Source organism: Cyprinodon variegatus, unplaced genomic scaffold (genome assembly GCF_000732505.1).
Source record: "Cyprinodon variegatus isolate N-32 unplaced genomic scaffold, C_variegatus-1.0 Scaffold4, whole genome shotgun sequence".
In the NCBI taxonomy this organism is placed as follows: domain Eukaryota; kingdom Metazoa; phylum Chordata; class Actinopteri; order Cyprinodontiformes; family Cyprinodontidae; genus Cyprinodon; species Cyprinodon variegatus.
Window position 1 is genome coordinate 176,406 of NW_015150457.1, and position 18,124 is coordinate 194,529.

The 18,124-nt window shown below is 35.6% G+C and overlaps 2 protein-coding genes across 3 annotated transcripts in view; one reads left to right on the plus strand and one right to left on the minus strand.

The window, feature by feature from the left end:
* Positions 1-5,300: 5,300 nt before the first annotated feature.
* zpld1 (zona pellucida-like domain containing 1) lies at positions 5,301-11,625 on the plus strand. Its single transcript, XM_015373155.1, has 11 exons — positions 5,301-5,349; positions 5,928-6,043; positions 6,146-6,372; positions 6,464-6,648; positions 7,605-7,677; positions 7,780-7,877; positions 7,957-8,037; positions 8,136-8,307; positions 8,416-8,518; positions 11,175-11,207; positions 11,305-11,625. Exons 1-11 carry the CDS (start codon positions 5,336-5,338, stop codon positions 11,379-11,381), a joined length of 1,179 nt encoding a protein of 392 aa, XP_015228641.1. The 5' UTR covers positions 5,301-5,335; the 3' UTR covers positions 11,382-11,625.
* A 112-nt stretch (positions 11,626-11,737) lies between these two features.
* The window catches only part of LOC107083708 (synaptotagmin-like protein 2), a 29,881-nt gene continuing 23,494 nt past the window's right edge, over positions 11,738-18,124 (minus strand). For both annotated transcript variants that reach the window (XM_015373141.1, XM_015373133.1), the window contains 6 exons: positions 17,872-17,974; positions 17,629-17,790; positions 17,400-17,484; positions 15,688-15,790; positions 15,397-15,602; positions 11,738-12,883 (listed from right to left, as the gene is read on the minus strand). In XM_015373141.1, coding sequence (XP_015228627.1) covers positions 12,735-12,883; positions 15,397-15,602; positions 15,688-15,790; positions 17,400-17,484; positions 17,629-17,790; positions 17,872-17,974 — 808 coding nt within the window. In that variant the 3' untranslated portion in view covers positions 11,738-12,734. The remainder of the gene's footprint in view (positions 12,884-15,396; positions 15,603-15,687; positions 15,791-17,399; positions 17,485-17,628; positions 17,791-17,871; positions 17,975-18,124) is intronic.

An 18,124-nucleotide genomic window follows, 5' to 3' on the forward strand; every position in this document is an offset into this window, starting at 1 on the left:
TTTTTTTTTTTTTTTAGAAAACATCTTTTTCTAATGGCCTGTTTTCAGTGCTTAGTCCTGTTTCTCTCCTAGACATAGCTATGGGTTCAGCTTTTACTCTGGATAACTGTGTGCTCTTTCTTTCATCCCTTTGGGCATGAAAACTGTCCCAAAGTCCATCTGCTTAATTGTTTCTGTCTGACTGAGCCACCTATGATGCTATAGTTTACTGCTGCCTTTCCTAACATAGAAAGTATTTATACAACAGTGTTTCTATCTTCCTCCTGTATGTCAGCCTCTGTCTCTGTGAACCCCCAGTTGGCCTTGGGAATAAGCCACTCACACTGAGTCTGGTTCTGCTGGTGGTTTCATCTTGTTCAGAGGGAGTTTTTCCTCTCAACTGTCTCCCCATAAATGTTCGGTGTGAGAGATTTTTGTCGTCAATTAAATTATTTAAGAGAATGTAACAATGTATCATCTGATTGAGTTTTCTCTGTAAAGTGCCTTGAGATGATAAGCTAAATTGAATTGAATTGGATAAGGCTTGCACGCATTTTCTATGTTGTAATTAGGTCTGAACTTCTTAAAGTAGAAGACTTACCTGTTCACCTTTAAAGTAGGACTGATAATTTAAAAAAGCATAAACCAAAATCATAACATATGCTCGTGCTAATTTTATTAAATACTTATTCTTCATATTTAACCCCTGACATGCATTAGAAATAACCTATGTTTCCAAAGTTTAACCAGGCCTGAAGGGCTGGAAACATACTCCCTTTCAATTCATATAAGAACAAACGCAGGGGTTATTTCATAAGAAAACATCAGGGTCACAGATGATCAAATTTTTAACCTGATCTTGGGATTTGTTTACCTTTACAATGCATGTACGGAGTCCTGATATGACACTGTAAAACCGAGAGCTCCTATGTTACCAGAGATACTGAGGCTTTGGATAGATTTTTTTTTTTTTTTTCCAGTTATGACTCATTGTAAAGCATGGTTTAATAACAGCTAATTGTTCTTTGAAATGCTATATTTTCAAGTTTTACAAATCAATTGGTTTTAGTTTATTTCATACTATAACAATTAAAGGACAGATAAAGAGGAAAAATGCTATCCGGAGAAGTTGAGAATATGTGCTTTAATTCATAAACCAAATGTACTTTTATACTAGACTAATAATTCTGCACATGTTTAAACAAATAAAAAACCTTAAGCAATATGACAAGAACAGGGGATATTATTACTCATTATTCTTTACAAGTTGCTCTTCTTTAATTCTGGGCTCTCTAAACAACTAAATGATGTTCTCGCAAGGTAACAAAGGCATCATTGTTCAATTATGAAAATGTGTACACTGTGTTTTTTTTGCCAAACATTAAGATTCTTTCAGTCATATTCCCTGGAGGATCTTTCATGAACGTGCATTGGACTGACTGTTCCGTCACGGGCGTAGACAGAACATTATCCTGACTGCTATTCTTGCTTCATTGTTGTCCTCCATACTTGTTCTTGTTGCCAAGGAAAGTCTAAAGTTTCTCCCTTTTGCTCTCATGTCAAAGGTGCAATATATGGACACATGAAAAGCATCTTGTTTTTTAAATCTAATATTTAGGTGGTGATAAAGTAAATACATTTACGTACTTTATAGCAACATACTTAGATGGAAATCTTTTCACAGCTTCTTTTGTTTTTACCATTTGAAAAATAGAATATTATCCATCAAAATAACTTCATACAACAGTAAACCGAAACAAACTTTTTGCTTTTGAAATACCTTATTTAAAGGTAACAATAATCTATAAAAAAAACTCATGGAGAACTGGTTTATCCATGATCCAAAAATGGAGGCTTAAATGGCCATACAACTAATCAAGAACTTGTCACTTTAATTAGAGCATTCGATTGAGAAGCACCCAAAAGTCCCAAGACAACTCTGAAATATGTGACGCACACAATGGGGAGATTCGTTCTCTGCATTTTGATCCATCCCCTTGGAGCGCAGTGGGCTGCCATTGTGTGTTCAGAAGTACTGGGCTAAGGGTTTGGCTCAGGAACCCAGAGTGGAGGCTGTGGGGCTTGCACCAGGTACTTGCAACCTTCTCAGAGCACAAGTGCACTGCTCTAATCCACTAGGCCAACACAAGAGTAGGAGAGATCTAAAGCTTAGGTGGAGAGAATGTGCTAGTATGACAATCAGTAGTCATATGTGCCACAGGTTTGCATACAGAAAGCCTTTCCTAAAAGAAAACTGTAAGAAATCCTGTTTGCAACAAGCCATTTGCTGGACCCAGTGAACACATAGTCTTGGAGAACATGTTCTGGGTAGATGAGACAGAAATGTAGGTTTTTAATGTAAATAAAAAGTACTATTGGTGAAAGAAAACTACCACCAACTTTGTTCTGGACTTGGCCCTCTAAAGCAAAGTAGTAGCAGTACCATACTGTGGCAATGCTTTCCTTACTGTGTATCTTTTGACCCAAAAGTTATCTTAATTTGAAACACATAACATGTTTTTCAGATTAATATAAAGTACTGAGAGCGTGTTGTGCTCCGTGTGGGCTGCTTCATCACTGAATGGGTAACGAGAACATAATAAAGATTACTAAAGAAAAATTAAATCAAAACCTAACCTCAAACGGTACGGAAACCGATTGCGGTCGTACTCTACTTTTGTTTTCTTTGCCTTGTTGAGATAACAACGTAACTATTTGTTATCATGGTTAAACCATTAATTGTTTTCTTGAGATGACAAGATAATTATCTGGTTATCACGAGAAAACAGTTATTTATTTCTTGAGATAACAAGATAATTTACCTGTATTAGTAATAAATGAGGCTGCCCAACAGCCCTGGATTCCCAGTCCATCCATGCCTGTGTTGCCTGGAGTTGTGCAGTTGCGGTACCCTATGTGTGAAAATAATCAGTTTTTCAGTTTCCTTTTTCTTTTCATTGGATCAGTGGTGGATGATTGAAATGCATGGAATACAGTAGAAACAAATCTGACCTTTTTTTTATGAAGATCTTTAATCTGCACTCATTTTGGGAGTTAATGCATCTTGTATCTGTTACAGGCGTAACACCGGGGCTCTTCATAAAACCCTGGCACTAAGGCAATGAGGCAAAGGTCTAATTGTTTATGAATTAGAAGTAGAAGAAAATCATCAAACCAACGTTGTCTCGTTACCTAAAAGTTAAATCCGGATTATTTAAAGAATTACACATAGGCTGCCTCAGTTTTAACACACACCAATCATCTCCTTATGATTAGAAAATTGCTTTCTAATGAGAAAATTATCATCTCGTTATCACGAGAAAACGGCTTCGTTATCTTTAGGTAATGAAAACATTAACTTGTTTTCTCAAGAAAACCCCCGTGAAAAAGTATCGGAGGGACACGACTGCTCTCGGCTTCCGTACTATGGGATATAAAATGGATCCATAAATCATTAGAACAATGGATTTTAAAAGTTGTTTTTAGGTAACAAAACAGATAGCACTTAGACGTAGTTTTGTTTTTCAGATTTAGGACCCTCTGCTTGTCCAGTCCAGGAGGCTAAACCACTGATCTCTATTTATTCACTGGATAGCCGATTGGGTGTTGGTACTGTAGTACTGTGAAGTCACCAGCCGCCATATTGCTACTCCCTATTTAGAGCCGTATACAATACGTGCGCTACAGCATCAAACAACGATTATGTTCTTATTTTCAGGGCGGCTTAAGACTTTCAAAATAAAGATAAATTCATCACTTTAATCCACACTTCCTGTTTCATAGCATCAGTAGATTACTGTAATTTATGGAAAGAAATAGGCACATCACATTGCATAGTCAGTATGAAGTCCATCCAGCCATCCATTTTCTTACATGCTCATCCCAAGTGGGGTCGTGATGGGTGCTGGTGCCTATCTCCAGCTTTCTAAGGGCGAGAGGCAGAGTACACCCTGGACAGGTCGCCAGTCCATCACAGGGAAACACAGAGACAAACAGGACAAACAACCATTTACGCACACACTCACACCTAAGGGGACTTTAGAGAAGCCGATTAAAAAAACTCTCATCCAAACATTGCTCAGTCTTCTTAAAGTAAAAAAACAACAACTCATTTTTTTTTATTATTTAAAATTTAGGTAGTGGTAAAGAAGTAAATAGGCATGTCTAGAAAGCTTGCAATTTTGTTCAGGATTTTGTCAACATGTGATTTACCTTTTTCTAATTAAAAGAGATGTTTAAGTGTTGTGTTTAAAGATATAACAACGCAAAATAGGATATAATTTAGTGATATAAGTGTTATAACAAAGTGAAATATTTTAGCTCTATCTTTAATAAAACCCCATATAATAGTGAAAATGACTTAAAAGTGAATGCAAGTTAGAGAGCATAAGCCTCTTAGATAAAGTGCACCAAGAACACTGACCTTTGACTACAGCTTCTGACCCAAATGGCATAAAGCCTGAACTCCTTTATATCCTCTCCCTTGGGTAAGTGAACTGAGCTCTTCTGGCACCATGTTTTGTGTCAGCGCTAACTTAGATGGCATTGCTAGGAGACAAATGCTGTTTATCAATAACACAGAATAAAGCTGGAATTTGACATCAGATATGCCCAGAGTAATCTATTGGGAACCCTCATTCAGGCTCTGTTCCTGCATTTGTATTATGCTACCATCCTTCAGGGACTTGTGGTTCCTTTTCGTGTCAGGATGCTTCACAAAAGTGTTTAGATACTTCTCAGATAGGTGTGTCTTTTGTTCATAGAGGGTACAAAACAGCAGGGACATTTTGCTATTTAAAGGTCACAGCCTAAGGCCATAACAAAAAATGATCCATTAAAAATATCTTCCTCACACAGATGCAGTGGGGATTATTATCATTTGAAAAGATCTGAGAGATAAACACTTGGCATGCAATCAATGATACAGATATTTGATAGATTTAGGATTTAAAATTAGAATTAGAGGATGTTACTGTGACTTAATGAAGATTTTACTGCTTGTGTAGTGGTAATAGATTTTCTTTCTTTCTGAACTGACTTTGTCTGTCGGTGCTTATTAAAAGTTCCCTGGTGTTCCTGTACCATGCACTTAAAAATATGCACATATTTATAATTACCCTCATGTATGCCTCAAGTTCAAGTTTAATGTCCATATTACACTTCTCAATTGAGAAAGAAATTATTCATAGAAGCAAAAGCATAGAAATATTACGTGCAGCCAAAGTTACACTTTATGCCAAGTATTACGAAAAAATGAAACTGAAGCCAGTTCAGGTTACTTTGTTGACGTTCACACCCATCTGGAGTCAGAGATATAAGTGGAGGGATCTGGCCACCAAAGAGAGCATAATACAAGATGAAGACATTCAGGTGAGACTAGGATACTTTATTTCGTTCTTCAGGTTTTAATATCATGTACTGCACTCACATTTTTAGATTCTTTATGAGTGTTTTTCTATTAAAAAATCAGATTATGATGTGATTTTTTTTTTTTTTTGTGATGTTATCGCAGTTAATTAATTTTAGGGGCTTCATGGTAAGAGCTGCACGGTGCCGCAGTTTGAAGCCTTGCTGCCTTGCAGCAAGAAAGTTCTGGGTTCAGTTCGAGGCATGGGGTCTTTCTGCATGTCCTCCCTGTGCATGCCTGGATTCTTTCTGGGTACTCCGGCTTCCACCCACAGTCCAAAGACATGACTGCTAGGTCAATTGGAATCGTTAAATTGTCCTTAGATGTGAGTGTGTGTGTGTGTGTGTGCATGGTTGAATGTCTTTGTGTGTCTCCATGTTGCCCTGCGATAGATTAGCAATCAGCCTTTCGCCCATTGAATGGAGGCACCGGCCCCACCGCGACCCTGATGAAATAAGCAGGAGAGGATAGATAGATGGCCTTCATGATGATTTTTTTCCTGAAACGATCAGTAGAAAATGTCTTTGCTGCTTTATTACAGATCCACACTGAACTCCATGTTCCTGGTCATTCTTGTGTGGCAGCTTGGCCTGTTTCTGCAGGTCGATGCCCAGTATCCAGATTCCTGCCTTGATACTGGCACTATACGGGCTCCAGGTTCGACTTCTTTTCTCGGATGTATAAATGCATGTTTTGCAGCTTTCATTGCTTCAGTCCAAGTTCCATTTTCTCATTTTGATTTTCCTTCACTACTTCCAGAAAATTCTGACATAAACGTAACCTGTGGCACCCAGTACATGGACTTGAGCATCTACATTTGTCCTATCTATAATGCTCAATACAATGAGTCAATGATGGTCCTAAACAATGAGGTGAAGAACCGTGAATGTTATGGAACAGCCGACTGGACTGTTAGTCCACCAGTTTTAAGATTTAGATTCCCTATAAATGAAAGTTCCCTCTCAGACTGCAACAATAAATTTCAGGTAATTATATCGCCTCCTCCTCCAAAATAGTTCAAATAAAAACATGTATTTTTATTTATTTTTTTACTTTATTTGTCTTATCCCTTAACAGATAACAAATGAGGCTGGAACTGGAACATTTTCAGACATCTCGATGGTGCAGGTTGTGAACATCTCCGGTGCTGTCATATCTGTAGATCCATCTGCAGGCATGATTACCTATCGTCCACAGATCCAGTACATGTTCTCCTGCAAGTACCCAATGCAGTACCTGCTTAACAACACTCAGCTCAGTGTGTAAGTATGCAGGGAGACAGACTTCGGTGCAATAATTCACCTGCAGTCCTGGAGGCTGGTTTGGTACAAAATGATGCAACATTTTAGTAAAATATTTTTAGAGATAGTAATACTGCTGCTGATATGAAATGTGAAAAAATGTTATCCATAACATATTTAGTTACTATTCTGGTAATAATACATATATCCAAAAACTGCATAAATATACGATTGAATTACTTAAATAAATGTGTTTTGTTTTTAAAAAAGGACTGTGGTGGTATTTAAGAAGTTATTGCTAAACATGTATAATGTAATTTTAAACTGTATTGGTACATTAGATTTTAAGAAATAGTTTTACAGTCGTAGACAGTGAAAGTCAAAATGCGGCAGCATTTTTTTTTTTACCCTCCAAGGATTACCTAAATGTGTTACTGATACAAATCTTAAAAAAATGTAGGTTACTTATACTAAAATATATGCACTTGTTTTTGCAGAGACATTGTAAATTATTTTGAGGTAAACTGCACAGCAGAAACCATAAAAATCCTAAAAAACTGTGATAGTAACGAATTATGCATCATAATGTTTTAAAGAATCAAATTTTAATAAATAATTTAAGAAATGCTAGAGTAAATATGTAGTAATCAAATACTACAGAAATGTCTGAGTAAAACAGGCACAAGGAAACAAAAGCATGAATGGATTCAAAAATAAACAGGGTTGAAAAAAAGTATTGAACAAAAAGATTTTTTAAAAATCAACAGCTAAGCACAAACAAAACCTCACATAAAGTCTTTATTAATTATTAAATTGTTTAGAAAATTATTCATGCTGTATTCAGATTGAATCAAAAAAGGCATGAACAAGTAATTATTATTATTATGGCTTTAAAATGATAATGTAAAATATTTTGTTATATTTTCATACTGCTAACCACCTAGTTTATAATGGTTTTGTTTTTTTTCTATTTCCAGATCAGGAGTTAATGTTGCCATACGAGATAATAACGGTAGCTTCATCAGCACACTTAGAATGGAGCTCTACCAGGTAAGAGCTGCTTTCATATTGCCTTTTTTACATTTAGAAATGCTTATCCTCTAAATATTACATTAGCTGGATTTGGTCAATTCTTCCTTTTTCCCAAAACAGGATTCCACCTACCAGAACTTGTTAACTATTCCACAAACAGGACTCAACCTTAAAACCAAGATTTATGTTGCAGTAAAAGCCGTCAACCTAACAGAGAAGTACTTAAATCTTTTTCAGTTTAGTCTAAATCAGTCAAAATTAGAAAAGACTTTATAATTGTACCTTTGCTCCTTAAAGGTTCCACGTGTTGCTGGACAGATGCTACACCACCACAAGTCCTTATTCTATGCAATCAACATTTTATGACCTCTTTGTTGGGTGAGTTGGAAACATGTAACCCCATTAAAGACAGTTGGTTTTTATCCACCTGTACTTCCAATGGCTTAACAAACCCCCCTTGTCTCGTTGAACCAAAGGTGTGATCGTGACCCACAGACTGTGATTGACGAAAATGGAGTTTCACAGAAAGCCCTCTTCTCCTTTGAAGCCTTCAGATTTGTGGAGCATCAAAATCTCACAGTTTCCACTTTCTTCCTGCACTGCGTCACCCGACTCTGTGAGACATCCCAGTGCAGCTCCTTACTGCCTGTGAGCCAACTACACTTTGATTACATTTCAAAGTTTGTGTGAAATCTTGCAGAAAGAGATCATGAAGACCGTTTGACATGTTATGCTTTTATTATTTCTTTACAATAGGACTGTAGTTCTTCAAACCGCAGAAGAAGAGCAACTGATGATGATGGGCCGCCCGAAGCTACCCTCACCTCTCGCCCCATATTTGTTGGCTCAAAGACTACTGGTACGTGTATAAACATTCATTCCCACAACACTGATAGTAACAAAGGCACAAAAGGAGATAATAAACAGCTGTGGTAGTTACATAATATGACCTAGGTGATCCTGGAAGTTAAAGGCAACGTTTGCAGAAAGTACACAGTACTTTTCTGGAACTGTCATGGGCCTTATCAGGTACCTACATTGAATTTTCACAAATTCATGCAAGTAATTTTCTGGAATAGTGTCCTTTTTCAGGAAAATACTTAGAATAAAGGTTATAGAAACATAATTTCTTTTTAGAAAGTACTTGGTAAGTTTTAGAAAGTACCTGGGAAGGAAGTTCTGTGAAAGCACAGCTTGTAGTACTTTTTGCAGTATTATACAGAATATTCCTGTAATTAATTTAGCCTAAAAAAAACAAAACAAAAACACCCTATATTCTAAATATTTGCTTATTTACCTTTTTGACGATGTGCCAACATTTTAGATATACCTTTTTATTCCTTTACACTTTAAATTATTTAACTTAATTTAAAAGTTGTGTACAAAATCCTAATTAGGAAGTTAGTGTTTTGGATTATTTTGAGGTCACAGCTGCTGCGCCTGTTGGGAACTGTATTGTAACTAAGGCAAAAGTTTTAGTATAAACATTTAACTTAAGTTGTTCTCCATCAGTGTTGTTTTTGACAGCCATCTTAGGTTTACAGTAATTTTAGTCTTCAGGAGGAAAACTGTTATCCGTCTTAGACGCATTTAAGCCATTACAATATGTGATATTTTTAGTCGGTTTTAATCGACTAAAACTTAAAAAGGTTTTAGAATAGTTTTTGTCAGTTTTATGTTGCAAAAAAAAAGTGAACCTTTACAATTTTGAATAACAATCAGATTTTTTTTTACCAGACTGACAGCTCTTGACTAGATACTACAATTGCTGGGTATAGAATGCTGCAGTTCATCATTGCTGTTGGGCAAAAAACTTTGATTTACAGAATTCAAATAAACTTTTTTATGAATTAATGCTCAACTTTATAAAAAAAAAGTGGGTCACAATAGCAGTGAAAATAGCAGATCTAGTTCAACACATCGCATTGGTTGATATAGCAGACAGACAAGCTAACAAAATGTACAATAAAGGAATGATATTAGACATATAAGGTTTCCATCCCAAAGCAAACACTTCCTGATCTACTATGAATCATGCATTACACACAGATCAATAAAATCTTCATTGCTCCAAAAAAGCAAAGAACAAAAACATTTTTCTTTCTACTTTGGCACTTTTGGCTTTATTTCTTCAATTTGCCCCTTGGTTACTGCTTCTCAAGGGTCAAAGTAGATTTAAATTCATGGGTTTTTTATATAAAAAAAAAAAATACAGAGAGAACCTGCATGATAGCCTTGTAATGCCATGGCAATCCAAACCTAAATTAAATAAATATGCTAACTAAAATGTTGAAATAATTAAAGGAAACAGAGAAAATGTTTAATGACAGTACAAGCAAACATTTAGATCATATATAGATAGATAGAAAGGAGAACAATGAGAGAGAAATATTTAAGATCTATACTAGAACTATTTTCATCTGGGTCTTTATTCAAAAAATAAACAGAATGAAATATTTTCTTTGGATATAATGTAGAGATTCCTTTTGGTAGAAATTAAAGAATGTTTAGCATCATCTCTTGTGAGCTGGAAGAAATTAAATCTTGTCAGACAAATGGAATTTTTAAGCTTGGCAGAGGATGATCAGCCCTATATAGTTTATTAAGTAGAGAGAGCAGGAAGAGCCATACTGCTGAGAGCAAACCATCGGTGTGGCATCGGTGTGCGCATTTCAGCACAGCTGGAACAGCTGGAAGATCAGAGTTAGTAAGAGTTGAGCTCACAGTACCGGACGATTCGGTTATTTTCTTCCCTGCTGCCATGATCCAGGTAGTGGGTGTGAACGAACAAGACGTAGAAGCACGGCTGATACTGCTTAGCTTGTCTAACAGATTACAGCACAAATGTGCATTTTAAATGTCTGACTGACCACCCGCTCGTCAGTTTTCGTTACTGTGATGAAAAAAAGGAGCGTCAACGAAATAATTACAGCATTGTTGACAAAAAAACAAACAAAAAAACACTGTTCTCAATACTGTAAATAAATACAATTAGCATGAGGTGAATGTGTGACATTACGCAAACGACCTTCAAAATTATTTTTCAGAATGGTGAAAATAAGAGAGAACATGTTGTTTTATAGTTTATAGTTTTATGTTGGAACATCTATGTTCAGAAACAAACATTTGTTTGGTTTAAAACACCTATAAATGTTTTTTGAATCATTATATAGGCTTGAAACTAGACATTCTAACTATGTTGGGATTTCTCTCTGTTAACATAACAAATTGTCATGTTTAAAATTTGCTAATTTTACAGTTGGATTAAAGAAATTTGAAAAAAAAAAAACGTTCCCAAATTTTCATTCTTATAAGACTATTTGACACGTGAAGACTTCTTCATTTAATCACATTAATAAGAGCAAAAAATATTTTTAAAAATTTTTAAAACATCTTTTAAATTTGATTTTGCTTTTTTTTTTCAATTTGACTATATTGGTGTATTTAAATGATGTTTGGTCACTAAAGTGTTGAACTCTAAAGAAAATCTCTTTGTTCCTTTCTTTTTTCTGAAGAAGAGGAAGGTGGAACCGCCTCAGCTATTCACGGTAAGAATTAGTCATAACCGATATTTATAATTAGTATTTGCCCCTTTTGAATTTAATAAATTTACTGAATAATTTTTATTCCTTCTTTCTCTAACAGCTTCTTCAGCTCAGGGTGTTGCATCTGCACTGACACCACTGCTGTTTTCATTGCTGCTGGCTTTCTGTTTCATGTGAGATAATGAAGACGCCTCATGGGCTAACATGAACTAAGAATCAAGTTCCTTTTAAAAACACAGCACAAAATCATCAGCAAAGTGGGAGATTTTACATTAGATCAGGTAGTCAAGAAATCTAAATGCAAATCTTACATATAATCGTATTATTTTTTAAGAAGGAAATCTGGGTTCAGCTGTTGTACAACAACAGAGCATTGTAATTATGTGTTGGTTATGCTTTTGGTCTCATGTTTGTGTATTTATAAAAAAAGTCACAGCTTTTATCATTAGAAAATGTTGTTCTGCTTAGGGTTGTTTTGCTGGGAATAACAACAAAAAGGTTTTAACTCCTCTGTATAATATTTTGACTGAACAAACTTGTTTTGGACACAATGTTGGTGGAAAGTTTTACTTTCCTTCTTCCTGTTTGTCAAGACAAATGTGTATGTAGATAATAAGAATCGATAAGCAAGCAAAAACGTTTCTGTTGCAGTTATTTTTTCAAAAATATAAATGTAACAAAAAAAAAACAACGCTGGAATCTTAGGAATAACACTGATTTGTGAACACATAACATAGAGTATTTTATTAAAAAATAACATAAACTTAACTCATTTGATTTCAAATGAAGTCACAACGTCTTTTCTTACCAGCAGCTCATATCAAAGATACATTTTGTAGATTAGTCGTTGGTCAGAAACATGAATAATTTTTGATAAAAATTAGATTATATTTATATGGATTCAATTAAAGGATAACATCTTTTGGTGTCTTTATCAGGGGCTGCAGCACTTAAAAATGCAATCTGGAGAGACAATATCAGGGACTTGGTTGAGTCATACATATAGAAGACATATGTAAATATAAACGAGGCAAATAAGCATTTCAGAGATATCAAACAGAAGGTCGTGGCTGTAGAGGTTTAGGCTGCACACTGACACCTGAAATATGAGCATCATCCTGCAGAAAAGCCACCTCTTCAGATACTTAAAAGGAAAATCGTGAATATGCCTTTGCATACAAAGATAAGTGTAACAGATTTCTCAAAGTTAAGCAGTCCAATTACAAGCTTTAAATGTCAGTGTGTTTTAATTAGGTCATATTTAACCATATTTCACTTTAACCGAAAAAACTCTTCACCTCAAGTCACTGAAAACTCAACAACAGTGTCCATATCAGGTTTTATCACTCATTTGCCATAGATGTTTGCTTCTAATTTCCATTCAACTCTTACTTCAGAATATTAGGATGGGTAATGAATGCTCTTATTTCCTGCATCTTATACTCCAACAACTCAAACATCGTTTAAAAGAATAACTTAACCATATTTTTATCAGTAGAAATAAATACTTCCTCTTGCCGTTGGGTGCAGTTATTTGAGAGCTGTTCTAGCAGAGTTTAAGATTCTCAGCGGCAGCACATCCTCCACCCATTCACTGGGAGAAGCCATCATGCGGTCCCACAGCGCCACCTCATAGGGACCAGAATCCATCCATTCCACCAATGCTCCATAGCTCCTTCCTGCACAGAGAGATAGAAACATCCAGTAACGAGAAACTATTGCAGACTTTTTCTCTACTAAAATCTGGATTCAGACACTGGTGTATCCATTTTAAGGCTTCACTTGTGTCATATAATGCAATAAATGTCTTTCTTTTGTGGGTAGCACGTCCATTCATTAAATATTTTTTTTTTTTGCAAGATAATTCAAACCTTCAGATAATTCAAAACTTCAGACCTTTATCATGGGCCTTAATGAAAGGTGAAAGGTTATTCATATTTCTAGTGGTGCCCAGTTAGTAAAAGTGATTAAATTTAGTGTTTTAATATTCTATTTACTAAAATGTGTAAAATTATCAAAGTATGTCAGGAAAAAATACAAGTAATGTGTAAGGTACTGGCAACCTGTCCAGGGTGTACACCGCCTCTCGCCCGTAGAGAGCTGGAGATAGGCACCAGCACCCCTCGCGACCCCACTTGGGATTAAGCGTGTCAGAAAATGGATGGATGTGTAAGGTATTATAAATATGAGCAAGACCAACATGCACCAGGACCGTAATGACCGAAAGGACCGAAAGGACAGGATTGCTGGATGGATGGATGGATGGATGGATGGATGGATGGATGGATGGATGGATGGATGGATGGATGGATGGATGGATGGATGGATGGATGGATGGTATTCTAAATATGTTGCAAATTGACTATCAAACAGATAGAATGACTATGTTCAAGATAAAAAAAAATCAAAGGCAAAAATGAACAGAGTGATGAAAAATTGTTACAAGACAGAAGTTTAAGATGGCACAGATATATTCATGGAGAGCAAAATAAAAAGAGGAAAATAAGACACAAAAACAAATCATGAGCTCAGCCCAAGGTACAGAAATTCACGTATCATATTTCTGATCATTCTGCCTGTTTTCTATATAGTTTAATAGTAAAAATCAAGCAAAATGGAATATTACATTTGTAAAAAAAAAAAAAGAAATATTTTCATTTAGCTTGCTGAAACACAGCCAGTTAATAAAAAGCCTATTTTAAAGAGAAAACCTAAAAAAGGATGACAGATTTCTCACTAAACATTTCTATAAGAAAGTGACTCATGATATTTTACTCTGTAAAACTATTTGGACCTTCTTCTGAAAGCAGTTACCAGCAGGTTGCATAGGACAGTCTTACATTTCGTTTAAGTTGTATGAGAATGAATTGTTTCACAGGATGTGTAAATTAAGTAACGCTAAAAATATATTTAGTGGTTTTAAAATATTTTTTTGTTATATTCTAAATAAAGATGATTCATGGGCAAAATATTGGTAAATTATTAGTTGAAATAAATATATTTTTTCACTAAAATAAATGCATTTATTGGAAAACAATATATGTTACATTAAAATGTTTTGATAAATTAATTTCTATTATACTGTCATTGTATTTATACTTTCCATTTCAGGAGTTAAAGGTAATGTTTTGTAAAAAAAAAAAAAAAAATGATCAAGACTTTGGCAAATAATTGGCCTTGGTCTTAAGGAATTACCTTTAGTTATTTAGACTTTAACCTAATCCTTTAAACTACATGCATCCATCCTTTCTATCAGCTTCTAAGTGTATTTATGCTTAACTTGAGCAGGTAAATAAAATGATTTGACAATGGAATGAGCATTTTTACTCTTAAAATAAGATAATCAGATAATGCACTTGAAATAAGACAATGCAATTCTTTTTTTCTTATTCTAAATATAAATTGTCTTGTTCCTTTGGCAAAGTGTCTCACTTACCTCCTCAATTCAAGAACAAATGCACTTATTTATTTTTATGACTTATTTAGATTTAAATTTTTTACAGTGTGGGGTACCTGGAGAGAACCAGTGCATAACCTTCTTATTGAAAGGTTACCAACTGTGCCACCATGGAACCTTCTGTTTAACTGACCGAGAATTTTACCTATTAATTAAATAGAAAAACATTTTAAGCTTAAGATATGAAGTAGGGTTGTGCTTATATGTAACCTAACTTATTTAAAGTTAGATTTTTTTATGGCACTTTGCTGATGTTAGAATAAGAACTAAACTTAATTCTTCTTCTTAAGCTGAATTCATGAAAAAAGATACTTAAAATGCATTTTAGCACAAACAAACTTTTAGCCGGAAGATAACTAGCATAGATTAGATAATCAACAAAAGGAGGACAAATTTGACAAATTTTTCTTTACTTCAAGAAAAACACAAATTTCATCTGCTGGGGATTATCAACCTGACACTTATTTAATCCTATTAATTTCAATTTACCTCATTTATAAGTTAAAACTGTGGAGTATGCTGCCCTAACCAATACCTAAACTGCACAGCAAATAGTAAAGAGTGAAGCAGCCAATGATAATAAGAAAAACCTTGAAAAGCCTTTTGAAGCCTGAACATCCACTGATCATGACATCTTGAAATACACTTAAAAAATGATGATGCTACAGTCTAATGTGATTGTGGAATCACACTGTGAAATCTGACAGCTGCTATAGAAAGTTCCTCCATCGTTACCTGTTCCTGATCCGAGCCTAAGCCCCCCCAGCAGGTTGCTTGCGAGCCGGTCTCTGTCCCATACAGTGAGCTCCACACAAGCCTCCATAAGATCCGCCTCACTGATGCCATCATAGACCATGGTGTGGTTAAAGACCGGCTCTGCAGTTCTCCGCAGAACACGGGTCTTCTGCCGGCTTTTTCTGCTTGTGTCCGGCAGCACAAAACTTGAAATTAAGAAGAAGCAAAAGTATATTGTGACATCAGGCGTAAAATGTTGATCATATTTTAGATACATTTTCTGTTACATACCATTTAACGTAAGGATCAATCGTGGCTCTGATTAAAGGCAAGTTTTTACATTCTTTTACCCAAATGTGAATCTCTCCAGTGCTGGAAACTTCTTTTGCCGAACCTTTAAACAAAGCAAAATCTGTTTACGAAGCTGAGATCACACACAAAAAATCTTGGAGAGTGTCAATGACTTGCAAAAATATAACACAATATAAATCCACGGTTAAATTATTTCTAATTATCCTTTTTCACATTCTAAACAAAATGTCCTCTATTGGGAGTCTCCATTATGAACTAAAACAAAACAAGTAATACCAGGTTTAAAATATTGTTGAACAAAAAAATCTGAAAAATGTGACTTTTCTCTTTGCCTGAGTCAAAACATCTTAGAACCAACTTACTGTTACTGTTAAATGACTGTCCTACTATAGGCATTTCTGACTATCTATGTGGAAAAATGCACCACAATAATATTTAGCATTATAGTTGTTAAAATTTGGATATTTATTTTCATTAGTTTATGGCTTAGAACCTCATCTTTCTTTCCCTGCGTCTCTCAAACAGTCAGTGTCACCAAATCCTATCATATTAATGTGTGGAATTGATCCTTTTTGATCCCCTTAACTCTTTCGCTGTGATCTTTGTAGATCACGCGCAACATATCCACTTCTTGCACGTGTACTTGGAATCTTTGCAGATAATAATTTGCAACACATGATGGTAGAAAAATGGGATATTATCCCACAGCAGTGTGTACTCAAGCTGGTGACCAGCATGAAAATAAAGGAATAGAGGGTTAAGACTGTGTTCCATTCTCCCAAACACTACTGAGGCCAACTTCTGTTAAAATATACACTAATTTAATTGTCAGTGTTCCTTTTTTTTAAATTCTGATAATCCAACCCAATAAACAAAACTAAACAAGTGACAAAATATAGAATGTCTTAATGTCTGTGTTTGTTTCTTTCCAAGTTATGTAAAATGGACAAAAGACTTAACAATGCCTTCTCTTTTCCCTGCTGGCCTTTATGATGGCACTCTTTCATACACTTTTTTTTAAATACATGATTAATTAAAAATAAACAAATAAAAACAACAGATTATGTGTTAGGGTTTCTGTTTGTGGGAGATGTTTTGTGTTTTCTTTTAGTGTCTCCATCTATACACTAGATGGTGCCCTTTTTCCCCTGTTGGCCTGGAGGGCCTTTTCCTGGTTACCACCCACACCTGCGGCTTGTTTGATCATTACCAGAGGAGTATATGAGCAGCGGACTGTCACCACCTTGAGGCCAGAGTGTTTGCCAGTATTGGGATTATTTCCTGATCAACTGTATAAACCTGGTCCTTCAAGCCTTGAAAGGAATCTATGCGTCTCTCTGAGACTAAGGAAAACATCCACCACTTCAGTTTGCAGTCCACTTCAGGAAAACTCACTGACAGTTTGCTCCTCTGGACCTCTACAAGTCTGCCTGTCCGCCCTCCAGAAAGTTATCTCCTTATCTGATTCATCCCCACAAACAGGAACCAAGGAGCTACCACAAGTCATCTACTAGTTTCCGGTTCCGGTTCACCTGACCGCTGGATATTACCCAATCCTAGAATCCTTGGTTTATGTCCCTCTGATTGTCATTATCTCAATAAACTGTTAAACGTTTCCCCTGCCTCTGAGTTGTATTTGCATGTGGGCAAAATATTTGAAACCCATCATGACAGGATGACTGTTAGCAGACCTTCACTGTGGGTGACTTGTGGCAAATAGCGTATCGCAAGTCTCATCTCTCCTCGCCCATTCAATGGTGCAGCAGAAGGTAGTGTCTGAAAAAGAGGAAACGTGATATCAGCAGCAAGTAAGACTGATGGAGATGGATACACCCTGGACAAAAAGGTAAACCTCTGTTATTTGATGGGAAAACAAGTAGGGCAGCTTTTGTATGACTGTGTTTGTCTGTGTGTGTTTACCCTAGCCTTCAGCGCTAAGTAATTCATCTGGGTGTGGTCAAAGTCCCACTTGGAGAGGTCCACATCCACCTCACCCAGGAAGCTGTTCTTGCCAAAGGTGTCGTGATGCCAGACAGAGAGAATGAGCGTCTGGGTTCGGAGGTACTCCATGCGAACACGATACTGTAAGGACAGAAGATTTTGTTTTCAGCTGGCAGAGTATTAGTGTGGGAAAAACCTCTGGGTCTGAATCCACGTTCTTACCCGGAGAATCTCATTGAATGTAGGGTTTAGTGTTTTTTTCTTTACTGATGTTTTCCTCTTTCCAAGATTGGATTTGTCAGGAACCAGGTAACTTTTGACATACCTTAAATAAAAAAACAGAAATTATTATGTATTTATTTATTTATTGGGGGCATTTTTTTCAAAGAGACATCAAAAGAATCTTCGACAAGATTGTTTTTATTAATCTAATTTCTAAAGTTTGCAAACATTTTAATGCAAAAAACAATTTTTC

Coding starts and splice junctions, on each gene's coding strand:
- zpld1 (XM_015373155.1), top strand. Junction 8,038..8,135: donor TTTTATGACCTCTTTGTTGG/GTGAGTTGGAAA, acceptor GTTGAACCAAAG/GTGTGATCGTGACCCACAGA. Junction 8,519..11,174: donor TGTTGGCTCAAAGACTACTG/GTACGTGTATAA, acceptor TTTTTTCTGAAG/AAGAGGAAGGTGGAACCGCC.